This window comes from Thermobia domestica, chromosome 6 (assembly GCF_964235325.1).
Source record: "Thermobia domestica chromosome 6, izTheDome1.hap1.1, whole genome shotgun sequence".
NCBI lineage: Eukaryota > Metazoa > Arthropoda > Insecta > Zygentoma > Lepismatidae > Thermobia > Thermobia domestica.
The window spans coordinates 28774321-28798131 of NC_137459.1; the positions used below are offsets into that span (position 1 = coordinate 28774321).

General features: G+C 36.7%; 1 protein-coding gene across 5 annotated transcripts in view; it reads right to left on the bottom strand.

Annotated features, from left to right (window-relative positions):
• Positions 1-23811, bottom strand: part of LOC145687908 (cyclin-dependent kinase 17-like) — a 262257-nt gene that overhangs the window by 49694 nt on the left and 188752 nt on the right. For 2 of the 5 annotated variants that reach the window (XM_081761457.1, XM_081761456.1), the window contains exon 4: positions 13857-13880. The exons of 2 other annotated variants lie outside the window; for them this stretch is intronic. In XM_081761457.1, coding sequence (XP_081617583.1) covers positions 13857-13880 — 24 coding nt within the window. Of the gene's footprint in view, positions 1-6345; positions 6410-13856; positions 13881-23811 lie in introns of those variants that run through there. One more of the 5 variants, XM_081761461.1, reaches the window with a different exon arrangement.

Here is a 23811-nt window from a genome sequence, read left to right on the forward strand (position 1 = left end):
GTTCGGATTTCACGTTAAAATCAGTAGGTCTACGTTTCATATGGTCTCGGTGCTGAACGGGACGTTCAACTTAAAATCAAATAAACTCAACTCAAGAGTGACGCGAAAAATTCCATCACTTTCTCAGATAGATTTTGATCTTCTATCAAATGGAGTACTCAAAATTGAAAAAAAAAAAAAAAAATCGCAAATAAATGACAGACAGACAGACATAGAGACTTCAGCAACGAACTTTTTAAGTTCGATGAAAATTCCCGTGATGAATTACAGAAAATCTCGACCCGTATAGAGAAGTTTAAAATTTGGTCCGGATATGCTGAACTGTATGTATCCTTTCTAGATCAGTAAACAGCTCGTAGGGCCATGAAACGCGTAAACTCACTGATTTTTTTTTTAAAACGATTACCATACCACTTCTTATATCGTCTTAAGTAAAAAACACGGAAGGAATGATTGGAGCTCCAAGCTTTCATTATACAGACTTAAAAATTTGTGAATGTTTTACTCATTCAGTTTATGAGCTTCTAATGGCACATACCAGAGCCATATGTTTTTCAAATCTACTCTTGCCAGTGAACATCTCAGCGAAACCTCAACAGCATAATTCAGCTTTCGGTGGAAAGAAACATTTTGTCTGCATTACGGTTAAGAAAAACGTTTTTTTAAGTTTGTTTAAAATATGACATGCAATTGCAAGAGAGGAAACTATCTTTAGAAACAACATGTGAGCAAAAAAGCCATATCTTGGTAGTACATCGCTGGAGCAAAACTAGCCGAAAACAGAATCTTCACAGTTCAAAAACTCTGAGAGATTTAATATCCTTGAAATAAGTAAAAGACCGACAGAAGAAAGGATGCAAACCAAGCCACGAGTCGCTCTTCTTAGTACATAGCGTTCCATGATCTACAAGGCAAAAGTGGGTAAGACTACATCGAGGTCATATAATTAATTACAACAGCAAGTTCATATCTACCTCGCTAGATTTTAATGGTTTTTGTTCAACTCATTGAACTTCGTAATTTCTGTCTTGAACAGAAAAAAAAATGCTAGTACACAAATATAAAATTAGCACTACTTTAAAACACCCAAGTATATTTGTTTAGTGGTATACGCTATCTCTCTCTCTTTTTTTTTTTTAAATGATAAATTTGCTTTCGAAGGAGACAAAAAGTAGGGTGTCCTAACGCGGGAAGACAAAAAATGAAATGAAATCTTTAAATTTTACGTCCCACGTTTACGCCGGTTAGGCTAAAGGAGACGGTGATGGTGAGAAATGAATGAAATGGTGGAATGAAGAAAGTGGGAGAACCCCAAGAAAACCCACGAGCAGGGTGTTTGCCCACCACAAAGTCCACACGGCGCGAGATGGTATCGACCCAGCGACCCCAAGCACCGGAGGTGAACGCTCTACCACTGAGCCACCGCGCTCTCAACGCGGCAAGAGAGGTCTGAGTGGGATTCGAACTATGCTTGTTATTTTTAGTATTATCCTACTAACACAAAATATAAGGACTTAAAACCCACAATTTGTAACAATTATATTTCTCTCAGTTTCCTGCTATACTTCAAGTTCGTGGAGAGTCAGTGGTAGAGCGTTCATTTCTGGTGTATGAGGTCCCTGTTTCGATCCCAGCTCATGCCAAGTGGTTTCTCTGGTGGACAAGCATGGCCTCCAGTTTTCTTCCACATGTTTCATTCCACCATTTCATTCATTCTCATCATCACCATGTCCTTTAGCCTTCATGGCATAATCGTGGGACGTAAAACTGAAAGACTTCATTTAATTTTCAAGCTCGTTAATCGGAATTTGTTAACTGACAACTCTTATACTTTTCATTATCATTATTTGTGCACAAATACATGAAAGCACATACCTTTTACCGAGAACAGAAAATTAACCTGGGCATACTAAGAGAAAAATGGAATTTTAATAAGCACTTTTGCTCTGACAATGTTGAAACTAGAGAATTAGTACTTGATTTCCCGCCTCCAAAGATGGGTCTCACAGTATTATTATTGTTTTGATGTCTTAGAATTAGTACAAAAATACATAATGACAAATATACAAAAAGTCCACATACATATGAACTCGATGACTATCTTCAAGGAGCTTCTTTCGCTATAGATTTGGCGGAGTTTACATTCAGTCGATCAAGTTACGTAACGTGGAAACAGGCGGACATGCACGTGCATTTGGATTCGACATAAGAATACAGTAAACAAGACAAAACAGTTGACGACTGCTTTACAAATCAGTTCACTTAGAATAGATCACTGCCCACATGATATACGTTTCAAATAATGAATTTGTTGAGTATATAGATCACTTTTAAAAAGAACAAAGGAAGTTCACCACTTAATTCAACCAAAAATTTTGGAACGAACATAAACTATAACCTGTGTTATATAGAAATTGATGATCATTATAAAAGAGAATTCTACTTATTATTGATTACACAAAGCTCCAAGAAGAATCCACAACAGATTAATACTGTTATATACAGGAAAGATTTTTAACTCAGGTTCTTATTTATCAATGAGCTTACATACAAAAAAGTTTATACAGCGAAAACTAACGAAGATGGGAACGAATTTGAACCCAATTTGTCTAGGATTATATAAGAACAACACAATCCCAGCCTGTATTTTCTGTTGTTTCTATAGAAGGTTCAGGTTCATTTTGTTCAATCCGTTGATTTGTCTGATTAACCTGTTCTGATAAAGGTTGACTGTTACTGTTGATTTTACTGACAAGTTGTTTCATTTGTTCCATTTGTTGATTCATGCAATCACTAAAATCCTGCTTTAAATATCCCATCTGTTGGTTCATTTGATCAGCAAAATCTTGCTTTAATTGTCCTAAATGTTGGTTCATCTGTTCCGTTTGTTGATCCATTCGGTTACCAAAATCTTGTTTTAGTTGTCCCTCAAGTTGGTTGATTCGTTCCATTTGTTGTTTAATGAGATCGGCCAGGTCAGAAAAGCTCATTTTCCTGTTATCATCTGATTCAGATGCATTTCCAATATCAGGAAGATTCATTTTGCTTCCTGTTTAGGAGGTTGTCTACTAAACTTCGTCCGGATCTCCTAAGGTTCCTGGCGGCAAATCACCGAAATATATATAACGATGATCCTGCGGCGAGGAGCACCAAAAATTTATAAGACGAATCTTGTATAAACGTCCTCAGTTAATATTTGTATATAAATATGGCTATTAAAACACCACAAAACGTTTCACATTGCATTCTAATATTTCCCTTTTTATTATGGCACATAATCGCTACAATAAATACAAACCTTAAAGATTTTGCGTGTAGCTTTTTGCAAGATTGTTCTGGAATTATTTGTTACTTATACTTCGTTGCTATGACAGCGAATCTCTATTTTAACATAAAACAGCAGCGTATATCAACAGCAAAACAATTACATTTTTATATCCTTTTTTTCTATATATTTCTTCTTCCTTTTCTTAAATAGCTTCTGCATCAATGTGAAGTACATTCTGCCCAAAGACGTTAAAAATACACGCATCGTTATACGTTCTTGACTTTCTTATTACTTTCGTGCTATTTAGTCTGATTCTGTTCATTACTTCCTAAATTTTGTATTTCGGGCCGCCATCTGCAGAAGTTAACTCGTATAATGTTTGTGACTTTAGTTTGTATAGAAGTTTACTCGTACTATCTGATAAAAACATACATTGTAAGGAGTGTTTTACATAAAGTAAAATCTAACCGTAATTTTCCATTGTTTGCATACGGATCATTATCCAATTTGACAATAAGTAAAGCAGGGTAAATTTTACTTTAGGATGCAGTTAGAGAAGTACATACAGGGATGTCTTACTTGATTTTATTGAACACACTTGTAAAGCATTACCCCCTTCTATGCACTACTTCAAAAAGTTCCTCAACATTACATACATCTTCGCGTATGACGAATGTTTTACTAACTGCTGCAAAGATTTTATTTTAAATTCCTTATTCAAATAGGGCTCTTAATTAGTGAGATTACGAATATTACTAAAGTTACACAGGTTGAAAAGGAAAAATTATCTTTTACCGTAAACCGTAAATTCGCTTAAGTTTAGAGACCAAAATAATGGTAAACATTGTTAATTAGGGATGATCACACTAATTATGCCCCGACATATATTTTCAGAGGGTTTCAGGAAATATTATTTGAATTAATGGTACGAATTTAAGGCACCTCTAAATCGCCAATTACGTATATTTCAGGTACCTGAAGTGATGCTTCCCAAAGAGTTGGAAGCGCAATGCTCATTTTATTTTCGGGTTAAGTTCCGAAGTTGGTGGTTGATTTCTAGCAAAATTTTGAAAATTTACCGGAAAGAAATAAATAATTTTCTCGTTTATGTGACTGATAATGTATAACGAGAGCGAAAGTTGTGTTTATCTTCTTATATAAACGGTTCTATACATGGAACTATTTGGCAAGCGGAGAGAACTACTGGGCGCAAGGTTACTTCATCGTAGGATTATGGTAATGTAATAAGCATTTGTTTTGTAAACATGGCTGCTGATAATAAGGAAAATCTATTGAAAGTAAGTAAACGTCATCGCTTAATAAATCTAAAAATATATTGAATAAAATCCAGTAAGCAAATAACAAAAATTGAGAAAGTTATAATTTTCAACCTAACGGAACATAATCAACATGGCGGCACGGTTGTAGGACACAGTTCCTCCTTTCCATTTAGCTGTAATAAAAACAGAAAACAACGTGCCCTGCGGGGCTCTAACCCGCCTTCACTCTCTAACGCTCGCTCAACAATATTATCTGAATTAATCTTTGGTACACAAAGGAATTAATTATTACGCTTTTAGCTAAAAACTAGGCAAACGACCAAGTTCGGAATAAGTGTCTTATTTTCATTCAGACTTGTCTATTGTTATGTCCTGTAACAGAAACCGTGCAGATTTCCTTTCGGCACACCACTCGAAATTATTGTTTAAAATTTACAATTCTTTCACTTATTCCTTCTTATTGTCCCCCTAAACGATTTACGTTTGGGGACAAGAAACTATCTAAAAAAAAATTCAACGGGACCATCAGTAGTCATGGTTGAAAACTTATAATTATTTTAAGATTTGTGTATAAATATGGCATCCAGATGTATGGCATAAAAACTACAGTGTAAAACACACAAACAAACCTGTGCTAGTTGGCCAGTAAAAGCACGAATGCTATTTACCCGAGTTAGGGCAGGGCGAAGCCTATCGCGGTAGTATGTCCGAAGGAAGCAGGCGCGTTAACTACGGTGGGATAATCATAAGCGAGGGTACTGAAAACAAATGAGTTTTGGCTATGATACGAGTTTCAATAGCACTTCTCATGGTTTAATAGTAATAGCGCTCTACTTGTAAACATAAAAGACTGCTTGTGTAAACTGCAGAAATACACCGCCGGTGAAAAGTAGTATCTAATACAGTCATCTTTCATATGATTCATTTATTTTATTCGTCCTAAAGCACTTCTAATGATTTTACAATAGTTATCCTACATTTGGAAATGTATAGTATAGCTGCATTTCATTACTTTCAGATTTTTCTTATAAATAGTTTTGCTATACGTATCCATAATATAAGTGATAGTAGTAATAGTAACAGTAGTAGTAGTAGTAGGAATAGAAACTGGTTAGAAGCCCCGCAGGGGTTGGTTGGGTTCTCTTCTTCACATAAAATGTAAGGTATTGAATTTTAGCTGTAATTTTTCAGCCGTGGTAAATCTGCAGCCGTGCAAAAGTAAATCTGCACCACGAGAACACTAAGCTACATACAAGATTAATAATTCTATTTAAATATTAGTCGAAATTTTGCGTAATTAGAACGTGACGAATTAACGCCATATAGATTGTTTACATGTTGTATCATACGCGTAAGCATATAGAAAGTTTACCCATGCCAAAAAAATTTTATGTGTGGCGGATGGATCTAAGCATAAGTTGTAAAATAAAATGGGCAAAATCGACCTGAGGGGGACCAGCATTTTTTTTAAAACTTACTTGTGTTAATTTTACAACGCCCGCTCTAGCAGGTATACCCACTCAGAAACGAGAAATTACACACGAATAATTTTATGAAAATGAATCAAAACTTACTTAACCTTAAGCTAACCTGTTCCTAACCCCTACCCTACTTATTTCTATCTTACTCTATCCTACCCTACTCTACTATACTTTTTAAAAGGACCAAAATTATCGATGCGCAGCTGGAGCGTGTCTTGTAAAGTTTACCCACTTACTTTTTTAATTATTGGCTAATTTTGGTTAGGTAGGGTTAATTTTGCTTTATTATTTCAATATAAATTATGTCTTCACTTACCTTTGCCCCAGTCTGCCCGACGTAACCCAAGAGATGGAATACAACGCATTTGTTACTTTTATGCAGAAATTATAAATGTTGAAATTTATGTTGACAAGTGTGATTTAGCTTAATTAAATTTTATTTGTAACTTTAATCGCACTAATTAGTCAGTGTGGCCATGTCATGTGATTAAATGTATGTAATGAATGTGATGAAACTTGCATTAATTACAGTAGAATAGACTATATGCGAAGGATTATTTGCAAGATTTCAACAATCACGATGGTGATAAAAGTACGGAAAGTATTGTAAAATAGCAGATTAACTCCTAATATCTTTTTAAAATAAAGGATTGTTTTTTCTTGTAAGAAGTTACGTAATTTCTAAAATTTGATAAAAAAAAGATCGTTTACAGTTAATTTTATGCTGCAACTAGTTGAGATACCCGTTCTTCGCATGGGAAGAATACGTTTATAAAAATATTTGAACCTTTCCCCCTTGAGGATGCACATTTTAATCAAAGTGACATGAGATAAAGGTCTAGTTTGGGCTAGGTTCTGACTACGTTCCGAAATTCATTTCAAACACGTCATTCGTTTTTCGTGATGTGACCATAGATAACGTCGATTTCAGTGTGGCGGAAAATAAAGAACCCTTATTCCCCTTAAAAGAGGAAATTTCAAAACTGCTGGGACACGTCCGCTAATTTATAATGAGGAACTTACATACCTATTTTCATGGATCTAATTTGAAGGGATCATGAATTACTCCATTTCCCGTTTAGACAAAATGACATGATAAAAAATAGCTTGAGGACCTCATTCCGTATCGATATTCGCAAATATTGCAGAGTGTATTGCAAATTAAAACGTATAAAAAAAATTGTAATTGATATACCCATTATTGCAAACTAAAACGTAAATTTTCTATTGTGGTGACGCAAATCGCTTCGGAATAGGTACTATGTTCCAAAATTCATTAGAAATTGCGCAGGAATTTTTTCGCGGTGTAATTAGACAATTTGCGTCATCCTGTGCCAGCCTTCGCAAAAGCTGCGGAATATACTACAACGGAAAATGTGTAAAATTAATCAACTGCTATGCCTATTACCGCAAACTGTTACGGAATGGGGTTTAACGTCTCGTTCAATGTGAGAGAAAACATTACAAAGCTTCTTTCGCTCTTAAAACGGGAAATTTGAGAAAAGCACTGACGTGTATCTTTTTATTTCTGAAAAGTTTCTGTGCCAAGATTTAATTTCCTAACTTGAAGGGTTCCATATATATATATATATATATTACACAAACTGTGATCCTTGGCCTCCTAGAACAAGCATTTTAATTAAATTGACATGTTAAAAACGTTAAGTTAGGACGGGTTAGGCTCATTTCAAGATCATCAAAATCGGTGCAACGATCATTGAAGAGTTGGCTGCCTAGCATCATTACATTCATTTTTACTAGACGTCTCTCTGCCATCCCGTATTTATATCGACAGTGTGTATCTGGGATGCTTACAGGCGGGTTAAAGAGTGGAGGTTGCTCACATGAGATAATCTGGGGGAACATCCTATTTATTTGACAATGGTAGAATTAAACCATAGAATGATGAACTTGGTGAATTAAGTGAATTGATGAATTAAGGAACATCCCATCTCTTGAGACATGGGTGGCCATGGATAAAGAAATGTTTATGTACGCGACGGCGTATACATTAAAAAGTCGTTTAACAGAATATAAAGTTTTAAAAAGCTTTACAAATTAAATGAGTATAAATACGGCATTTTTAACAACACTTCCACAGCTCGTAGAATGATTGGTTGATTGAACAGGAGTTTAGCGTCCCTTTCAGCAGCTAGGGTATATCAGATGTGGACCTACAGCTTAAAGTGAAGTCCGAGCCATGATTTTTCGACAAGAATCGAACTCAGGTCTATTACGCCAAGACACGTACGCTACCATATAGACATTAACAAGCGTAATGTATCATATCATCGACTATGGTAGGCTAGTATAGCAGAGAGCAGTGTAAAGTGGACTATACGCTGGCCGGTGAACGATGATTTCTGAGAGCTCTGCACAAGGCCATGGCGAGCGAGCAGAAGAAAAGCAGGTCAACCAACCTTAGGCTCAGAACCTATCGCGTCTCCATGGTAATTACCACATATTGCCAAACTTTCACTCATCCCCTCTCATCCTCAACGAAGAAGCAGACGATTCTTCCCTTGCGCGAGAAGCACATGGCAACACCACACTCCTCAGTCGTCCTCGCCAGCTGAGCTGTCAGAAATCATCATTCGCCGGCCAGGGTATAAGGAAGAATATTGTAGAAGGAAGTAGAAAAACACACAGTAGCATGTGTCACTAGTTTGATACAATTCTTACTGACAAAACAATTTACTTGAACACCCAGGACATTGTGACACGTTTGTTTCATTTTTTAAAGAATAACAAATTATAACCGTGTAAGCTTATACTTTTCTACATAAAGTAGTGACTCGACCTAGCACTGAACATTGTTGCAGCCACTGGAGGCGTTATCTAGTACAGTCTGTATCAAAACTGATTGTAATTCATTATTTAAATGCTTCATGTTTTTTAAGATCTTAAATTTCCGACACACCGGTTGGGAATCACTGGTGTAGTGTATTAACCAGAGTGCAGTGGCATAGTACAGAGTAAGGTAACGTAGCAAAACAAAGAGTGTAGTAGTGTAAATTATAGTAGCATATTGTATAGCCGTTGAACGGACAAGTTAATCAACATAACTATCGGTACTGGTATGAAAGTAATCCGAACTGGGTTAATCTGAGTAAGGAACATAACCCTAAAATATAATAGTGTGGTGTCGTATACGAGGCACCAGCATCATTTGCCTAGTTTTCATCGATAATACCTTAACGGCGCTACAGTGCATGATGCTTCTGCAGGAACATGTGTTTCCTTCGCTTCTGAACCCAGATGGAAAGTTTCCTTATTTTTAACACGATGGGGCCTCTGCCCATTATGGAGGTAGTGCGTGTCAATGCCTCGATGTACCACTCTCACGGAAGTGGATTGGTTGCCGTGGTCCCGTGGGACCACCTGAAGCAGAGGTGTACGCTGAGAAACTCTCTGCAATATAAAGCACCTACAGGACTGCAATCAACATGCGTGTGACCACATTTTACCGGAAATTCTCCTGTGTGTGCAGTCGGGAGTAGATACGACGACTGTTGTGCATTATGCGGGTGCCGGTGTTACCTAATACGCGACATACCTCCATTTCCATTTAAAATTTCAAACTTCCATTCAGATGGAAGACTTCAAAGTAGCGCCCATGGCACCTCACATGTTGCGACTTAACTTCCTCTACTACTATCTTACATTAACATATTTCACGTTTTCCTCTCAGGTTTCAAATGAAAGGGTGTCCAAAGTCTTCTGACTCACCCTGTATACTATTTAAAGATTGATTGATTGATTGATTTTGAGTTTTACGTCCCGTTTAGCAGCGAGGCTATATGAGACGTGCACCTACTAATTAACGTGGAATCCGAACCACATGAGCTCCCGCCGGGAATCGAACCCGGGTCTCCCGCGCCAAAGGCGCGTACGCTAACCGCTTAGCCACGGAAGAGCTCTGTATATTATTTAAAGACTGGAAGCACAAGTAGCATGCAATTTATTAACGTAAGGTTTTAACAATCTTGTACAGTTATTGATTTGTTTAAAAAAAAAAAGAGAGAGAGAAAAGAGGAAGAAAGAAAAAAAAACATTGGAAGAAAAGTAGACAACTGTTTTCAAGCTTTTGATAAAGTTCAAAGCATTCGTGGAATGGATTTTCTTCTTTACTGATGCACTTCATTTTGCCACAAAGGAATTTTCCTGTCAAAAGCAGAAATTGGTGGTTGTTTTGAGATTTCGCGTAGGTGCATTTCATCGGAAGAAGATTCATATATGAACGCTGTTCCACAAACCCAACGGGATATACCAAATAGTTTTAAAACTCCTTGCATCCACTCACTCTCCCAATCAGGTTATGCTATTAGACATTAGTTGGATACATTACAAGGACTTCAAACGAAAAGTCTTGAAGTGAGTATCTAATCTAATATAAACAAAATAAAAAGTTCGTTTGTGTTTGCTTGTCTGTGTGCGACCTGCATACCACACGAGTGGAGTTACCAAATTTTGGTCAGTGGTACGATGGTCCAGGCCCCAGATCAAGACGAAGCGTTTTTTTTTTCTTTTCGGATTTCGAATTAGGGGGTCTCAGGGAAGGCGTTTACCAGGACCGGCCTGGGGACCAGACAAGTTGACCGAGAGTTACCAAATTTTGGTCATGGATACACTGACTGGTCCAGGCCCCAGACCACGGAGAAACGTTTCTGTCGAAATTCGAAACAGGGGTCACTGGGGGGAGGGAATAGCGAGACATGTAAAAGTAATCCAAAATGACCGATATTAGTGTCAAACCCATAGTTTTCGCGGTCGCTGAGATCAATGGTGACATTTCCATTAGCGATGACTTGCAAATTCAGCTACCATTGTATGGGGTCGAGACGTAAAAATAACCCAAACTGACCGATATTAGTGTCAAATACATAGTTTTCGCGGTTGCTGAGATCAATGGTGAAACTCGGATCGCATTCACCCTATTCGGCTGCGGGCCACGGGTCACCGGGGAAGAATACAGAGACATGTAAAAATAATCCAAAATGACCAATATCAGTATCAAATGCATAGTTTTTGCGGTTGCTGAAATGAATGGTGATACTCCCACAGGCGTTCACTTCCAAATACAGCCCCATGCGAAGAATGGGTATATTCAGCTACTAACAACAACTAATGCTCGCCGGTCGGAGAAAAAAGTGGTCGGCATAATGGAATTTCAAATATGTTGCTCTTAATTCAGTTTCAGTAAAATTCGGTCATGATGAGGAGTGTCTAGTTTAGAGGTCGTCATCGTCCAGTTTAGAGAAGAATGTTTAACACTTCTTTTAAGCACCGAAAATAAAGAAAGGGGACCTACTTTGTTTTCTATCCAAGGCAACTATTACCACTGGGATCGAACACGGGACGACGCGCATAAACAGACGTGTTACTCACTTGTCTTCGACGACATAATGCATGTGTGTTTCTTTATTGAAGCTATATTTCACATCTATGGATATACGAATACGCAAGAGAACTAAATATACTACACCAGTTGACAAGACACACAACTGTGAGGCTGAGGACCGGTCTTCGTAGAACAATGTCTGAAAACAAGCCTTGGTATGTTACAATTTTCGCAACTACAGCTGATATGTTGGGAATTTTGTATAACAAACTTTTTTAATCTTCTCAAAATTGTTTTAGACCATCTCATTGAAGCTTTTCCTACTAGAGGGGTTGGTATGACTAATCCCAGATAAACCGGCTCACACAACACGTTCACCAAATCTGACTCTGTTATAAAGACTTCCATCCAGAGTTTATCGAACCTAAAGTTTATGAGACGAAGGTCTGCACCATCAATTGAGAAAACGGATTACAGGTCACAGTTTTTGATACTACACCATCTACGTGCGAGCTTTCAAGATTTTACTCAGGTCTAACATTCCAACGTACTAAGTTTGTAATTTGTTCCTGGCAATAGTTCAAACAGTATCTTACACTGTGAAATAAATTTTTCTCCAAAAAATGGTTGGTTTTCTGGAGAAACCTTCATAAAGAACGGAGGCATTTCCATGGGATATATAACTGGTTTGTCAACAGTAGTAGTAGTAGTATCCCATTAGTATTTGGGTGATTTGAGTTTAGCATTCTTCTTTAGCACCGAGGACGTATGAAGCGGAGCTCTCTACTTAAAATGGATTTGGATCATAAGGCAAGTATCGCTCAGAGGAATAAACTCGGAACCGCGAAAGCACAAGTGTAAGCCACTTAGCCACGAAAGGATATAAATAGGTTGTGGTGGGACTGTAAAAGATGTTTCGGTATATAAAATATTTGTTGAGGGTTACTCTCGACGTACTTACGTGACGTGTGTGTATTATATAGACTAATATAATATGAGAAATTCTTGCTTATTTGTTTATTTATTTATTTTTTTCAAATCTCGGTAACGGCTCTAATGACTTCCATGAAATTTTGTGTAAACCAGTTTTCAAGTGCAAGAAAGTGATTTATCTAGGTTTCACCTTTGGAAAAATTCGTATGCTAGCATCTCCGGTAAATAAAGTACTTTTGGGCTGTGTTCATTATATATTAGAAACTGCTCTGGAATTCTCATGATACATGAATTCTCTGGTTGCGTTTTCAAGCAAGTAACACAAAGAGAATAGTAAGAGTAGCAATACAAGAGCAATTCGAACGAGGAGGGTCTCAGAGGGGCGTTTACCGGGACATGTAAAAGTCGTAGAAAATTACCGATATTAGTGTCATATTCATAGTTTTCACGGTCACTGAGGTGAATGGTGATACTCCAACAGGTGTCGAATTCGAAATATAGCCCCCACCGGCTGGGGGCCAGAGGCTTTTTTTCAAAATTCGAACCAGGGGGGTCTCAGGGGGCGTTTACCGGGATATGTAAAAGCAGTAGAAAATGACCGATATTTTTTTCCTTCGTTGTTCAGTTTGTTTTATCTGACCCATGCGAAGAATGGGTATTGCAGCTAGTATAAAATAAAACTTGAAAACTTTTTAAAGAAAACATCTGAATTTTTATATCTGACACTCAAAGTGTCATAGTCTAGTTACTGGGTCATATCGCAAACTGGTTAACATTGTTATTGAGGTAAATACAGAATGATAATACAATGCGTTCATGATAATATTTTTGATTTACGATAGAACTATCAATCTGGACAAAGAATGTATGAAGAACAATGCTGAAATTTAATTTAAAACTCTTAATTGGCAAAAGTGCTCATACATGTAATTTATATGTAATTTACACAGGATGTCCATGAAGTCCGCTACCACCTCGTGTATCTTCGAAACGACTGAGAATATGAGAAAACGCAAAAACACGCCCGTCATTATTTTAAGGGGCTGCAAATTGTGTGCTACAAAAAGTTTCACCGCAGAACTCCATAACCTTTCCAACGATATATTACTCGACCCTCTGTACCATTTGAAATTTTCAAGTTGATCGCACGTACCCCAATACGGGGTGTCTGGAGTGGACAGTTTTTAGCTCAAAATTCAAGTCTGTCCCAATAATGAAGAACGTGTTTTTGCGTATGTCACATTCGCAATCGTTTCGAAGATACACGGGGAGCCAACGTACTTTATGGACACCCTGTATATGTAGATACAGTGAAATATAAAATACGCAGTGTGAATAAATAAACCTATTCCACAACGTTCTAGAGAATAACACTATAACTTATTACTGTACTACTTTATAGCAATTCTCTTACATATTGCAAGTCAGTAGAATTCTATTACTACTAATAATTCTGTTTATGCGTGGTATGCACATCATTTACTGCAAACTATTCAGCGCAAACAAATCTACTGAACAATGTTCCTAACACACTAAAATTGAACAATACCTACCTAGTGCGGCTGATTGGCCGAAACCTGGAAAATGTCAATAAGCTGTTACTTCTCATTTGATACTTCCACTAATACATGCTATAATGACGTATTCTAGATATTAAGTTTCTAATAAAAATTTCCATCCACTATTGGCAGAAACAAAGAGTATATTAATCACATGTTTCGAAATATTATTCATGGAATGAGCGAAAAAGAGAATTAGCACACGCAGAATACGCATTGTACCATTTCTTTTATTTTTAGTTTTTTTTTTTTTTTTTTTTTTTTTTAAGAATATGCCTTCCTAATGAATATATTTCGTTAGGAACAGCGGATGTTTCAGTGTAAAGATTGAAATTTTACACTGAACCAGCCTCACACTTAAACGTCCTTACACCGGAACAGCCGTATCCCCAGGATAACAAATGTGATATTGTAAGTTTCCACTTGATATGCACACTATGTAATAACATGATCTAGTGCAATTTGATAAATATAACTTTATGTTAGGTTGGTAACACTATTAAGCTGCTTGTATTGCAGAGTATGTCAAACAATGTTCCCCTACGGATATTTTCATGGTACAAAATGTTAATGCTTTTTAACTACAGGGTGGATCCAAAGTAGGTATAGACCCTGCATTGATGAAGTATATCATTCTAGTTTATGGATTTATTTGATTCGGCTATTCCGAGCTTAAGATATAAGTAAAAACACATTAAGAGTCTTCATCCCGGCGAAATTAAAATACCGCTAATTTTACAGTAATTATGTGATATCTTCGAATAGATAAAAGATAATCGAAATGCGAAACAAGAGCGCCCTAGACAATATTATTTTACATGATAAACCGTTATCACGACTCACTTATCTGCTTTCGATTTCCAGCCATTTTGAAAATCGGCATTTATTTTCGCGTTTCTAAACAGCTGAAAATGGAAAGAGACTAGGTGACTTGTGATAACGGTACCTCACGCAAAATAATATTGTCTAAGGCGCTCTTGTTCCATATTTCAATTATCTTTTATCTATTTGAATATATCACATAATTACTGTAAAATTAGCGGTATTTTAATTTCGCCGGGATGAAGACTCTTAAGAACAAATAATAAAGAAACTAAGTCTACTTGATGGATAATAATAAGAAATGGTATAAAATGCAACGAGCTGATCGTACGGAACTATATACATACTTCTGCCCCCCCCCCCTGTATTAGTTTAAATATATATATATATATAAAGTGTCGTATATTGTCTAGACTTGCAAGTCCATGTGGCCCTGTTTTGAAATACTAAAATTTCTATGTAATAACCCATTACTAATGTCATAATAATAAACTCTTGACAGTAGAGAGGATCACGCGAAATATTTCCATATGTGGGATATGGATAGACACTGTTAGTTGCTGTTACCCGTTATGGTGTTAACGATTGACTCCATTAACGAACTAGGGGGCACGGTGGCTCAGTGGTAGAGCGTTCACCTCCGGTGCTTGGGGTCCCTGGTTCGATCCCGGCTCGCGCCGTGTGGACCTTGTGGTGGATAAGCACCGTACTCGTGGGTTTTCTCGGGGTTCTCCCGTTTCCTTCCACTTTCTTCATTCCACCATTTTCACTCATTTTTCGTTATCACCGTCTCCTTTAGCCTAACCGGCATCTCGTGGGACGTTAAACTTAAAGATTTCATTTCATTTCATTTTTCCATTAACGAACTCTGCAGAGATAATTACTCTAGCTGTTTACTGCAATAAATAGAATTCAGAAATTGGCCTTCATGTATGAATATGGGCTATCAAAAGCCACCGTTAGTGTCGCCGTTATCCGTTAATATATGCATCCATTAACGAACTAAGCCGTGATAATCGGTCAAGCTGTCAGTTCAAAAAAAAACAATTAAAAAGTTTGCTTAGATCTATTGGATATGGGCTATAGATAGTCGCCGTTATCCGCTAATACGTTAACGGATTGACTCCATTAAAGAACTTCGCTAAGATAATCGCTTTAGGTATCTGTTGAACAAAGCAGAAATAAACAATTCGCTCGTAGGTATGGAATATGAGCTATAGAGTCGCTGTTATTCATTAATGGACTGACTCAGTCAATATAATCTCTCCAGTTACATGCTGCAGAATATTCGCTTACAATAATGGAATGTCGGGTGGAGTTAACCACCGTTAAAGTCCCCGTTATTAGTTAACGGATTGACTCCATTAACCCCAAACTAAGGTGAAAAAATCGTTTTAGCTATCAACTGCAAAAAAAAAAAAAAAATAATAATAATAAATAAATAAATAAATAAATAAAAATAAAATTCGCATCTGTTTAAGAGTTATCGCGCAGAGTAACGGACGGACGGACGTACTAACAACAATATTATTTGCCTCATTGTGTGATCTAATAAACTCAGGTAGTTAATGAGTGGTAGAGCGTTTACCTCTTGTGCATAGGGTCCTTGGTTCGATCCCAGTTCGCGTCAAGTGAGTTTTGTCGTGGACAAACACCGTGTGTGTGGGTTTTCTCGGTTTTTTCATTTCCTCCCATTTTCTTCATTCCACCATTTCACTCATCACTCATCATCATCGTCTCTTTTATCCTAGCCGGCATAATCGTGGGACGTAAAACTTAAAGATTTCATTTTTCATCTTGGTAGGCAGTAGAAAGGACCAGACACTAGAATTTTGTCCAGTACGTGTCAACCACAGGACCCGACATGTGCTGTCATCTAACGACGAGATGTGCAACTTCTACTTACTACCTTTGCAAACAATTCAAAATTTCGCTTTCACTGAAGAGTGTTCGTTTGTACTAACGAACAAACATAAGTCGCTGTTCCCCATGAATATGTTAAGGGATTGACTCCATTGAAGATCTTCGGTCCAGATAACAGGTGTAGCTATGTACTAGGGGTGTCCGGAATTGAGATTTCAATTCCGGAATTCGGAATGTCGATAATTCCGGAATTTTTCGGAATTCCGTTTTTCTTTGCAATCTCGGAATTTTCGGAATTTCGAAATTCCAAGATCCTGGAATTTCGATCTTCCAAAATTTCCGATGGAGTTTTGAGATTCCGGAATTCCGACCTTCCGAAATTTAGTATCGTGTTCTGGATTCAGGAAATTCCGAAATTTCAGATCTTGTTTCGAAATTCCGGAATTCCGATCTTCCGAAATTTCGATCGTGTTCCAAGATTCCGGAATTCCGAACTTCCGAAATTTGGTATGAAGTTCCGGAATTCCGATTTTCCGAAATAAAATCTAATAGAGGCTTTAAATTTTAGTATACATATGTGGGAAATACCAACTGAAAATGTTCGTTGTGTAACAACAGTAGTGCCAATATTGTAAAGGTCATTGTTGACTTGAGCGATTTCCAACATATGAGCTGTTTCGGCCATACTTTGAATATTAGAGTCAACAAAGCTCTAGAGCTACAGGGACCTTCGGAAACAGACAAATTATGAGTCAAAGTAGGAAAATGAGACATGCGCTGCAAGAAGAGTAAGATGCATTAGGCCTCCTGCGTAAAAATACTTCCGTCATGTACGCCAACAAGATGATTGTTTACTTTCCCTTTGATGGTGGTAGTTTTAACACACCAAGAAGAAATAGCAAAAGTTTTGTCTCAAACAGTACATAAAAATCTTATCCTTCAAAACGAAGAAACAGAATTATTAACTATGATTATCTCCCTATTATCGTCCTTACAAATACTTTATGACAGTATGTTAGCAGAAACATCTGTTACAACGTCGGACAATGGCCATATGAACAAATTTCAAAATATTTTCAAGTCGAAGAATCTCAACAGATAGACGATATATCAGAACAAGATGAAGCAAGCACGCAGGAAACACATTTTTTTCACTGTATGACTCTCTGACTGAAGAGGAAGATAGAGAACAGATCTTAGATGCAGCACTCAAAGATGAAAGAAGCACGAAAATGGAAATTTTATTTCCTCTGAAATCGCGATTCGAGAAGGATGAAGGAAGCAGAATTCTGTTGAAAATTTGTGCTTTCTTAGATCTCAGGTTTAAAGAAGATAATTTGGGTACAAATATTGAGATAACAAAAGGTAGAGTACTGTATAAGTTGAGACTTATTCCAGCAGGAAATCCTAAAAAAAAGATAATTGAGGGAATGTTGGTACTAAAAGATTAGGCAGTTGCCTAAAACGAAGGAAATTTGGTGACAGGATAAAGAAGGCAGTCAAATAGAATAATTGAACCTGTACCTAAGCCTCAGGGATGCAGATTTGGAGGAAGAGCCACTATTTTCGTGGAATAATCATTCCCACCATCTTTCAAGATTAACAAAATTAGCGAGAAAATATTCGTGTACATGAAGAATTTTACCGCTGAGCATGCTGGACAGTTAATATTTCTGTCCATGAACAAAGCTAATGTCCCAAAAACATTTTAAATTACTATTGAATATAAGCTAAATTTTCTCATTGTTTCACATCGCTGGCTTAGTATAACAAGGGATTCATAAATCAACACGAAGTACAGAGTCCGACATAATTATCCTAACATAAACATGTTTAATAGGTTTATCATTTCTATAGGTATGCAAAAAAAGTAGACAAAAATACAACTGCTACAAAATAAGGTTGAGTCTTCTACTAAATATATAAACTCATGAAAGGCATCGGATACTTATTTCCACTACCAGAAAGGATGAAAATAGTTTGTTTACATCTGGATATCAGCATTCAACAGAGAACAGCTAGTAATTAGTTATGTTCCCCTTTCTATGGATTACTACGATAATTTGTTTTGAACATGACTGTACTTTTTTGTGGTGACTGCAGAGTTCATATTTCTCAATTCTGAAGAAGTTCTTTCAGATGGTCCTTACTTCTAATGTGATGTTTCCTAACACGATCTTCGGTATTTTCACCAGCCTGTCCGGAAATATTGTTGTGATTCTGACTAAGGCCGGTGGCTGGTATCGGTATTCTGAAATCTGTAATCCAGAATTAAACATCGAAATTCTTCAACAGTGCCTTTACAAGTACAAATTTCCGCTGCATTATACAATAAATGATATTATTTTTAATCTATGGTAGTTTTTGTTCTTATTAACAATTAGATTTTGCGAAACATTCTTTTCAACAATAGAGACAGAAGTGTATAATTTGTCATAATTGTGCGGCATAAATATATTGATAAATTTAAATTGTCCATCGATTGTTGTCAAATAACTCTTAGGCATTACAATGTTTGTTGCATTGTTTATTTTCACGTCCCTAGCTGCTGCATATGACAACTTTCCATAAGCTTCCAGCTTCCTTCCTTAGGACTTCTTGAAGGGGGTGTCGGTAATTTTATATTCTAGAGTTGGCAACGGTATTCAACTGTAACATGTGCACGCATTTTTCTGGTGTATAAAAAGAGCTGGAAACAAATTATAACAGCATTTTGTAAATTCTATCTGGATTTTTGGTGTCTATTGTCTTTGTTATCCAGTAAAATTGAAAAAAAGTGAGGATTTTTAATTATCCATATCAACTTTATTAAACGAAAACTAACAATCAAAACGACTTGAAGAATTTCGAAGCCTTTTTCAAACAGGAAAAACAAGTCAATCTCTCTACACTAACAAATACAAGTGCAGATGTTCGGGATAAACACAACGCTTGCTCCCTTTTATTTCTTTTGTACTTCCTTCCCCACAAACGAGCCCCATGGTCAGCACATGCTGCACACCCTTCATGTCGAGCTGACTCACGGCTGATTTTTTTTTTTTTTTTTTTTTAATTCTTTTGTTCGTTATAAAAAGGGAACCAGATGGTCAAGTGATCAAAGGTTAAACAACAGTGTCTCTAGAAAAACTCCCGATAATTCTCCCTCACACATCTAGCACTAACATTTATTTTTCAGTTTAGAAAGAATGATCATTTTAACACTTTGCTCCTGAAAGAGAAGTATTCCGAAAATCACAGTCTCTTGTACAATTACTGAAAGTTTGAACCAAACTACATATTTTACGAGCTCACAACGACACACATGTAATGTTTTACGATCAATACGTATAATTTATTATCATCATCTCAGGTCAGCAACCTTTCGATTGGTTTGATGCAACTTTGCACCCTTCCTATACTGGGACAGACTTTTTATTTCTTTCTTTTTTATTGCTTCCCAATATTTTGTATTATTTAGTCCGTATATTTCAATCGTATTTTTCCTTCTGCAACTTCCCCATAGCTACTAACGTAAAAGAAATGAAATGAAATCTACGTCCCACGCTTATGCCGGTTAGGCTAAAAGAGACGATGATGAAAAGAAATGAGTGAAATGGTGGAATGGAGAAAGTGAGAGGAAACGGGAGAGCTCCGAGATAACCCACGAGCACGGTGTTTGTCCACCACAAAGTCCACACGGCGCGAGCTGGGATCGGACCAGGGACCCCAAACACCGGAGGTGAACGCTCTACCACTGAGCCACCGCGCCCCGCAGCTACTAACGTGATTCCTCCATGTCTCAGTGTGTCCAATCATTCTATCCTGTCATTTCGAAATATTCTTTCATAAACTACTTTCTTATCCTAAAATTTCCTTTATTTTCTCATATGATATCTTGTCCGTCCATTCAATTCTCACTGTTTTTCTATAGCACCCAGGGTTGCCAACCGTCCCAATTCTGTCAGGACTGTACCGATTTCTGACTTATTTGTCCCTCATCCCAACCGGACACTTGTCAGAATGCATATTGTCCCGATTTATCGATTTTCAAAGTTAATAAATATTCTACAGGGCCATTTTTACAAAGCAATAACTTATTCTTTTACACGCACAGTTTTATGTACATGGAATCAATTTAACAAAATTTGGGTTTTGTTTATGTTAAATTACAGTTGTTTGGTTTGAATTTGTTGTATGAAGATAGCCAAAGATTACGACTTGATTTTAGTAATACTTTTTGTCAGTAATTCCTTAACAATGTTATGAACTCATTTGTGATTTTAAAAAAATCTATGTAGTTTTCTCTATATACTTTGCTTATATTAAATAAATTGCAGTTGTTTTCGTTTTGTTGCATACATTGCTTATACCTAATGATGAACAGTGGATGGGAAAATTTGAAAAAATAAGGTGCAGCATTCATTCAGGTCCGTGTTATTCAGTTGATTATTTACACTGTTTTTAACGACTCGCCGTACGTATAGTCCTCTCCGGGGGTGGGGGGATGAGGAGAGGGTCGAATACCGATTATCCCGTTTCGATTTTTTTCTTAAGAAAAGTTGGCAGCCCTGATAGCAACACATTTCAAGGGTATCGTATCCATTCCCCATATTTCTTTTTCCCCTAGTGTTCATATCTCACATCCATACAATACTCCACACACATGTTTTCACCAACTTTTTCTTCAGTTCTCTGCCGAAGATTCCGGTTATAAGCTTTTATTTTTCTTCAAATGCTTCTTCGGCTCAGCTATTCTGAATTTTACATTTTTTTTTTACACCTGTTATTGCTCATAATTTTACTCCCTAAGTATGAGACTTCTTCCATCAGGTGATTTATTTTAATCTTTATTTTTCTGGTTTGTTTTCTAGCTCATTCCGTAACTTTTCTTGTGTTCTTGTTGATATTCATGTTGAATTTGCTTCTAAGTAGCTGTTGCATACCGGGTAGATCTGTCTCTAATTCTTTTCTCACTATTTGCCAATATTACGACATCGTCCGGAAAGCTAAGCGTGTGTAGTTTCTCCCCATGAACGTAATTTTAGGTACCAGCAATTTTCACACTACTTAAAAGTAACTTCTTGTCTTACGACAGTTTATTTTGTCCAGTGTTTTAGCCATTTGTGGCTTTTAACTTTTGTGATTGACCGAACTCAACTATATTTTCTAGGCCATTCGCTATTTCCATATCAGTTTTCGTCCAGATTGGTCATGACACTTTTTGAAAAACAGAAATTCAATGAGAGACGGAGGGCAAACTAAGGTGTAGAAAACTATGACCTATCTCAACCAATAATAATAACTGAGATGGTATTCGACTGTCCTAGCTATACATCAGTAGTAACGCCAGGTAGTTTTAAAAACACATTGGCTACGAAGCACCTTTTCTGAGCTTTCCTCGTTAGAGCCATGACGGACTCACCGGTGAGTCCCATGGTAGCCAACGTGTTAAGACAACAGAATATATATATATATATATATATATATAAATAAAATCAGCGAGATACAAACATTAACAGTTCCATGCAGTTTAAACAAAGGAAGAGAAAAGATACTTCCCGATTGAAATCACGGCTGTGCATGAGAAATCAGAGACTGTTTTTTTTCTTTTTTAAAAAAATCTTTTAAAGTCATATGGGTCTTAAATCATTTTCTTGAATTTGAAATATTTTGTTACTGGCAGTAGCTGTCGGAAATGTGAAATATATGAATCTTATTATTCCACACCCAGCTCAATTAATGACTCCAAATTTACACGCTTCGATAATGGTGATTTTATGACTCCTTCCTCTCGGAATGGCCTTCACGTAGGATGACGGAGACAGCGCACATTCCACCTGCCATATTGGATTCAGTTCACATAAATTCGTTTGTTTTCCTTGTATGACACGGCAGAACCATTAGTTTCAAGAGCATTTTGGAAATGCCCAGCCTCTTTAAAGCAACTACTTCCTCTTACTGCTTACTTTGGCGGTGTTACTTTCGCACATTATTACTTAGTAGTTTGTTTTCATGTTCAAGCATAATCTAGCTCTTACATCTAGTCAATGGAATGGCATATCTCGTTAGTAAAATATTCTACGAGACAAGAGACGGAAATAATAATATAAAATCTACTGCATGTACAGTATCAAAAAGTTAGTCTAGCACAGCAGGCAAAAAAAAAAAAAAAAAAAAAAAGTCAAGATGGTTGACCCTGATAATGTAAATTACGATTACTTATAGCTTTTGTTTTACGTCCTTATACAGCGTTGAGGTTATAAAGGATGGGATCTGCTATTAACCCTGCGTATACCAAGGTAGGTTAAAAATTGCCCACACTTTTATTATGATAAGAATTTTTATGGGTGTTTCTTTAGTATCATGTCATAACTCAGGTTTTCTGTCAAAAATAGTATAAATTTTATTTTCTGTTATTCAATACTTTTAATTTCAAGAAACTAACCCCGATTTTTTTTTAAAAAAAGTTTCGTGCTGAACACAAAATATCCCTCCTTGGCGTAACGTGTTACCATAATGTGCATAAAGTTATTTCCAGTTAAAGTTGAAGATTCTGACACTAGGTGTTGCAACGGTACGATGCAAAGCGTCGTACACCTAAACGAAAAAAAAATGCTGTTTTTTCGAATGATGATATTAAAAGTGGAATCACGTAACACCGCACACCAAGGGAGGGTTAAAAAATATCCAGCACCATAAATCATTATTTTCTGTTCCAGAAAATGTAATCTTCTCTATGTTATACTAACTATAAACTAAGACAACCGAAGGCACAAAATACAGAATATCATACTTTTGGGGACAGAAAATTATTTATATGCTGGAAATTTTTAACCCTCTCCTGGTGTGCGGTGTTACGCGTAACCTCGTGGTGTTCATAGGGTTAACGTAGGCTCCTATGCAGTTGCTGGGCGTATAGACCATCATATAAGATCGATCAATCACAGTGTAAGACGTTCTCCAGCATTATGCCTCCAACACTGCCCTGCTAAGCGAAAAGGCCTTATCTCCACCTCACATATTTTCGAGAAAATAAGCAAAACGAGTTTTGGCTTAGGCTGTACGTTCAAATTTGTTGTATTTCAGTAAAACTTTATTAAATATATTTTCACGATCTAAAATTTGTGTGGTAATACAGTTAAATATTTTTGCTTATGGATTGTCACTTAAGGTCTTTTTTGCTTACTTTCAGTTACAGTTTTGAGCATAAGGTAAACACTCATGACGTCATTACCCCCTACCTATTGGTGAAACCACGCCAATTTCACTTTAGATAGATGCAAAA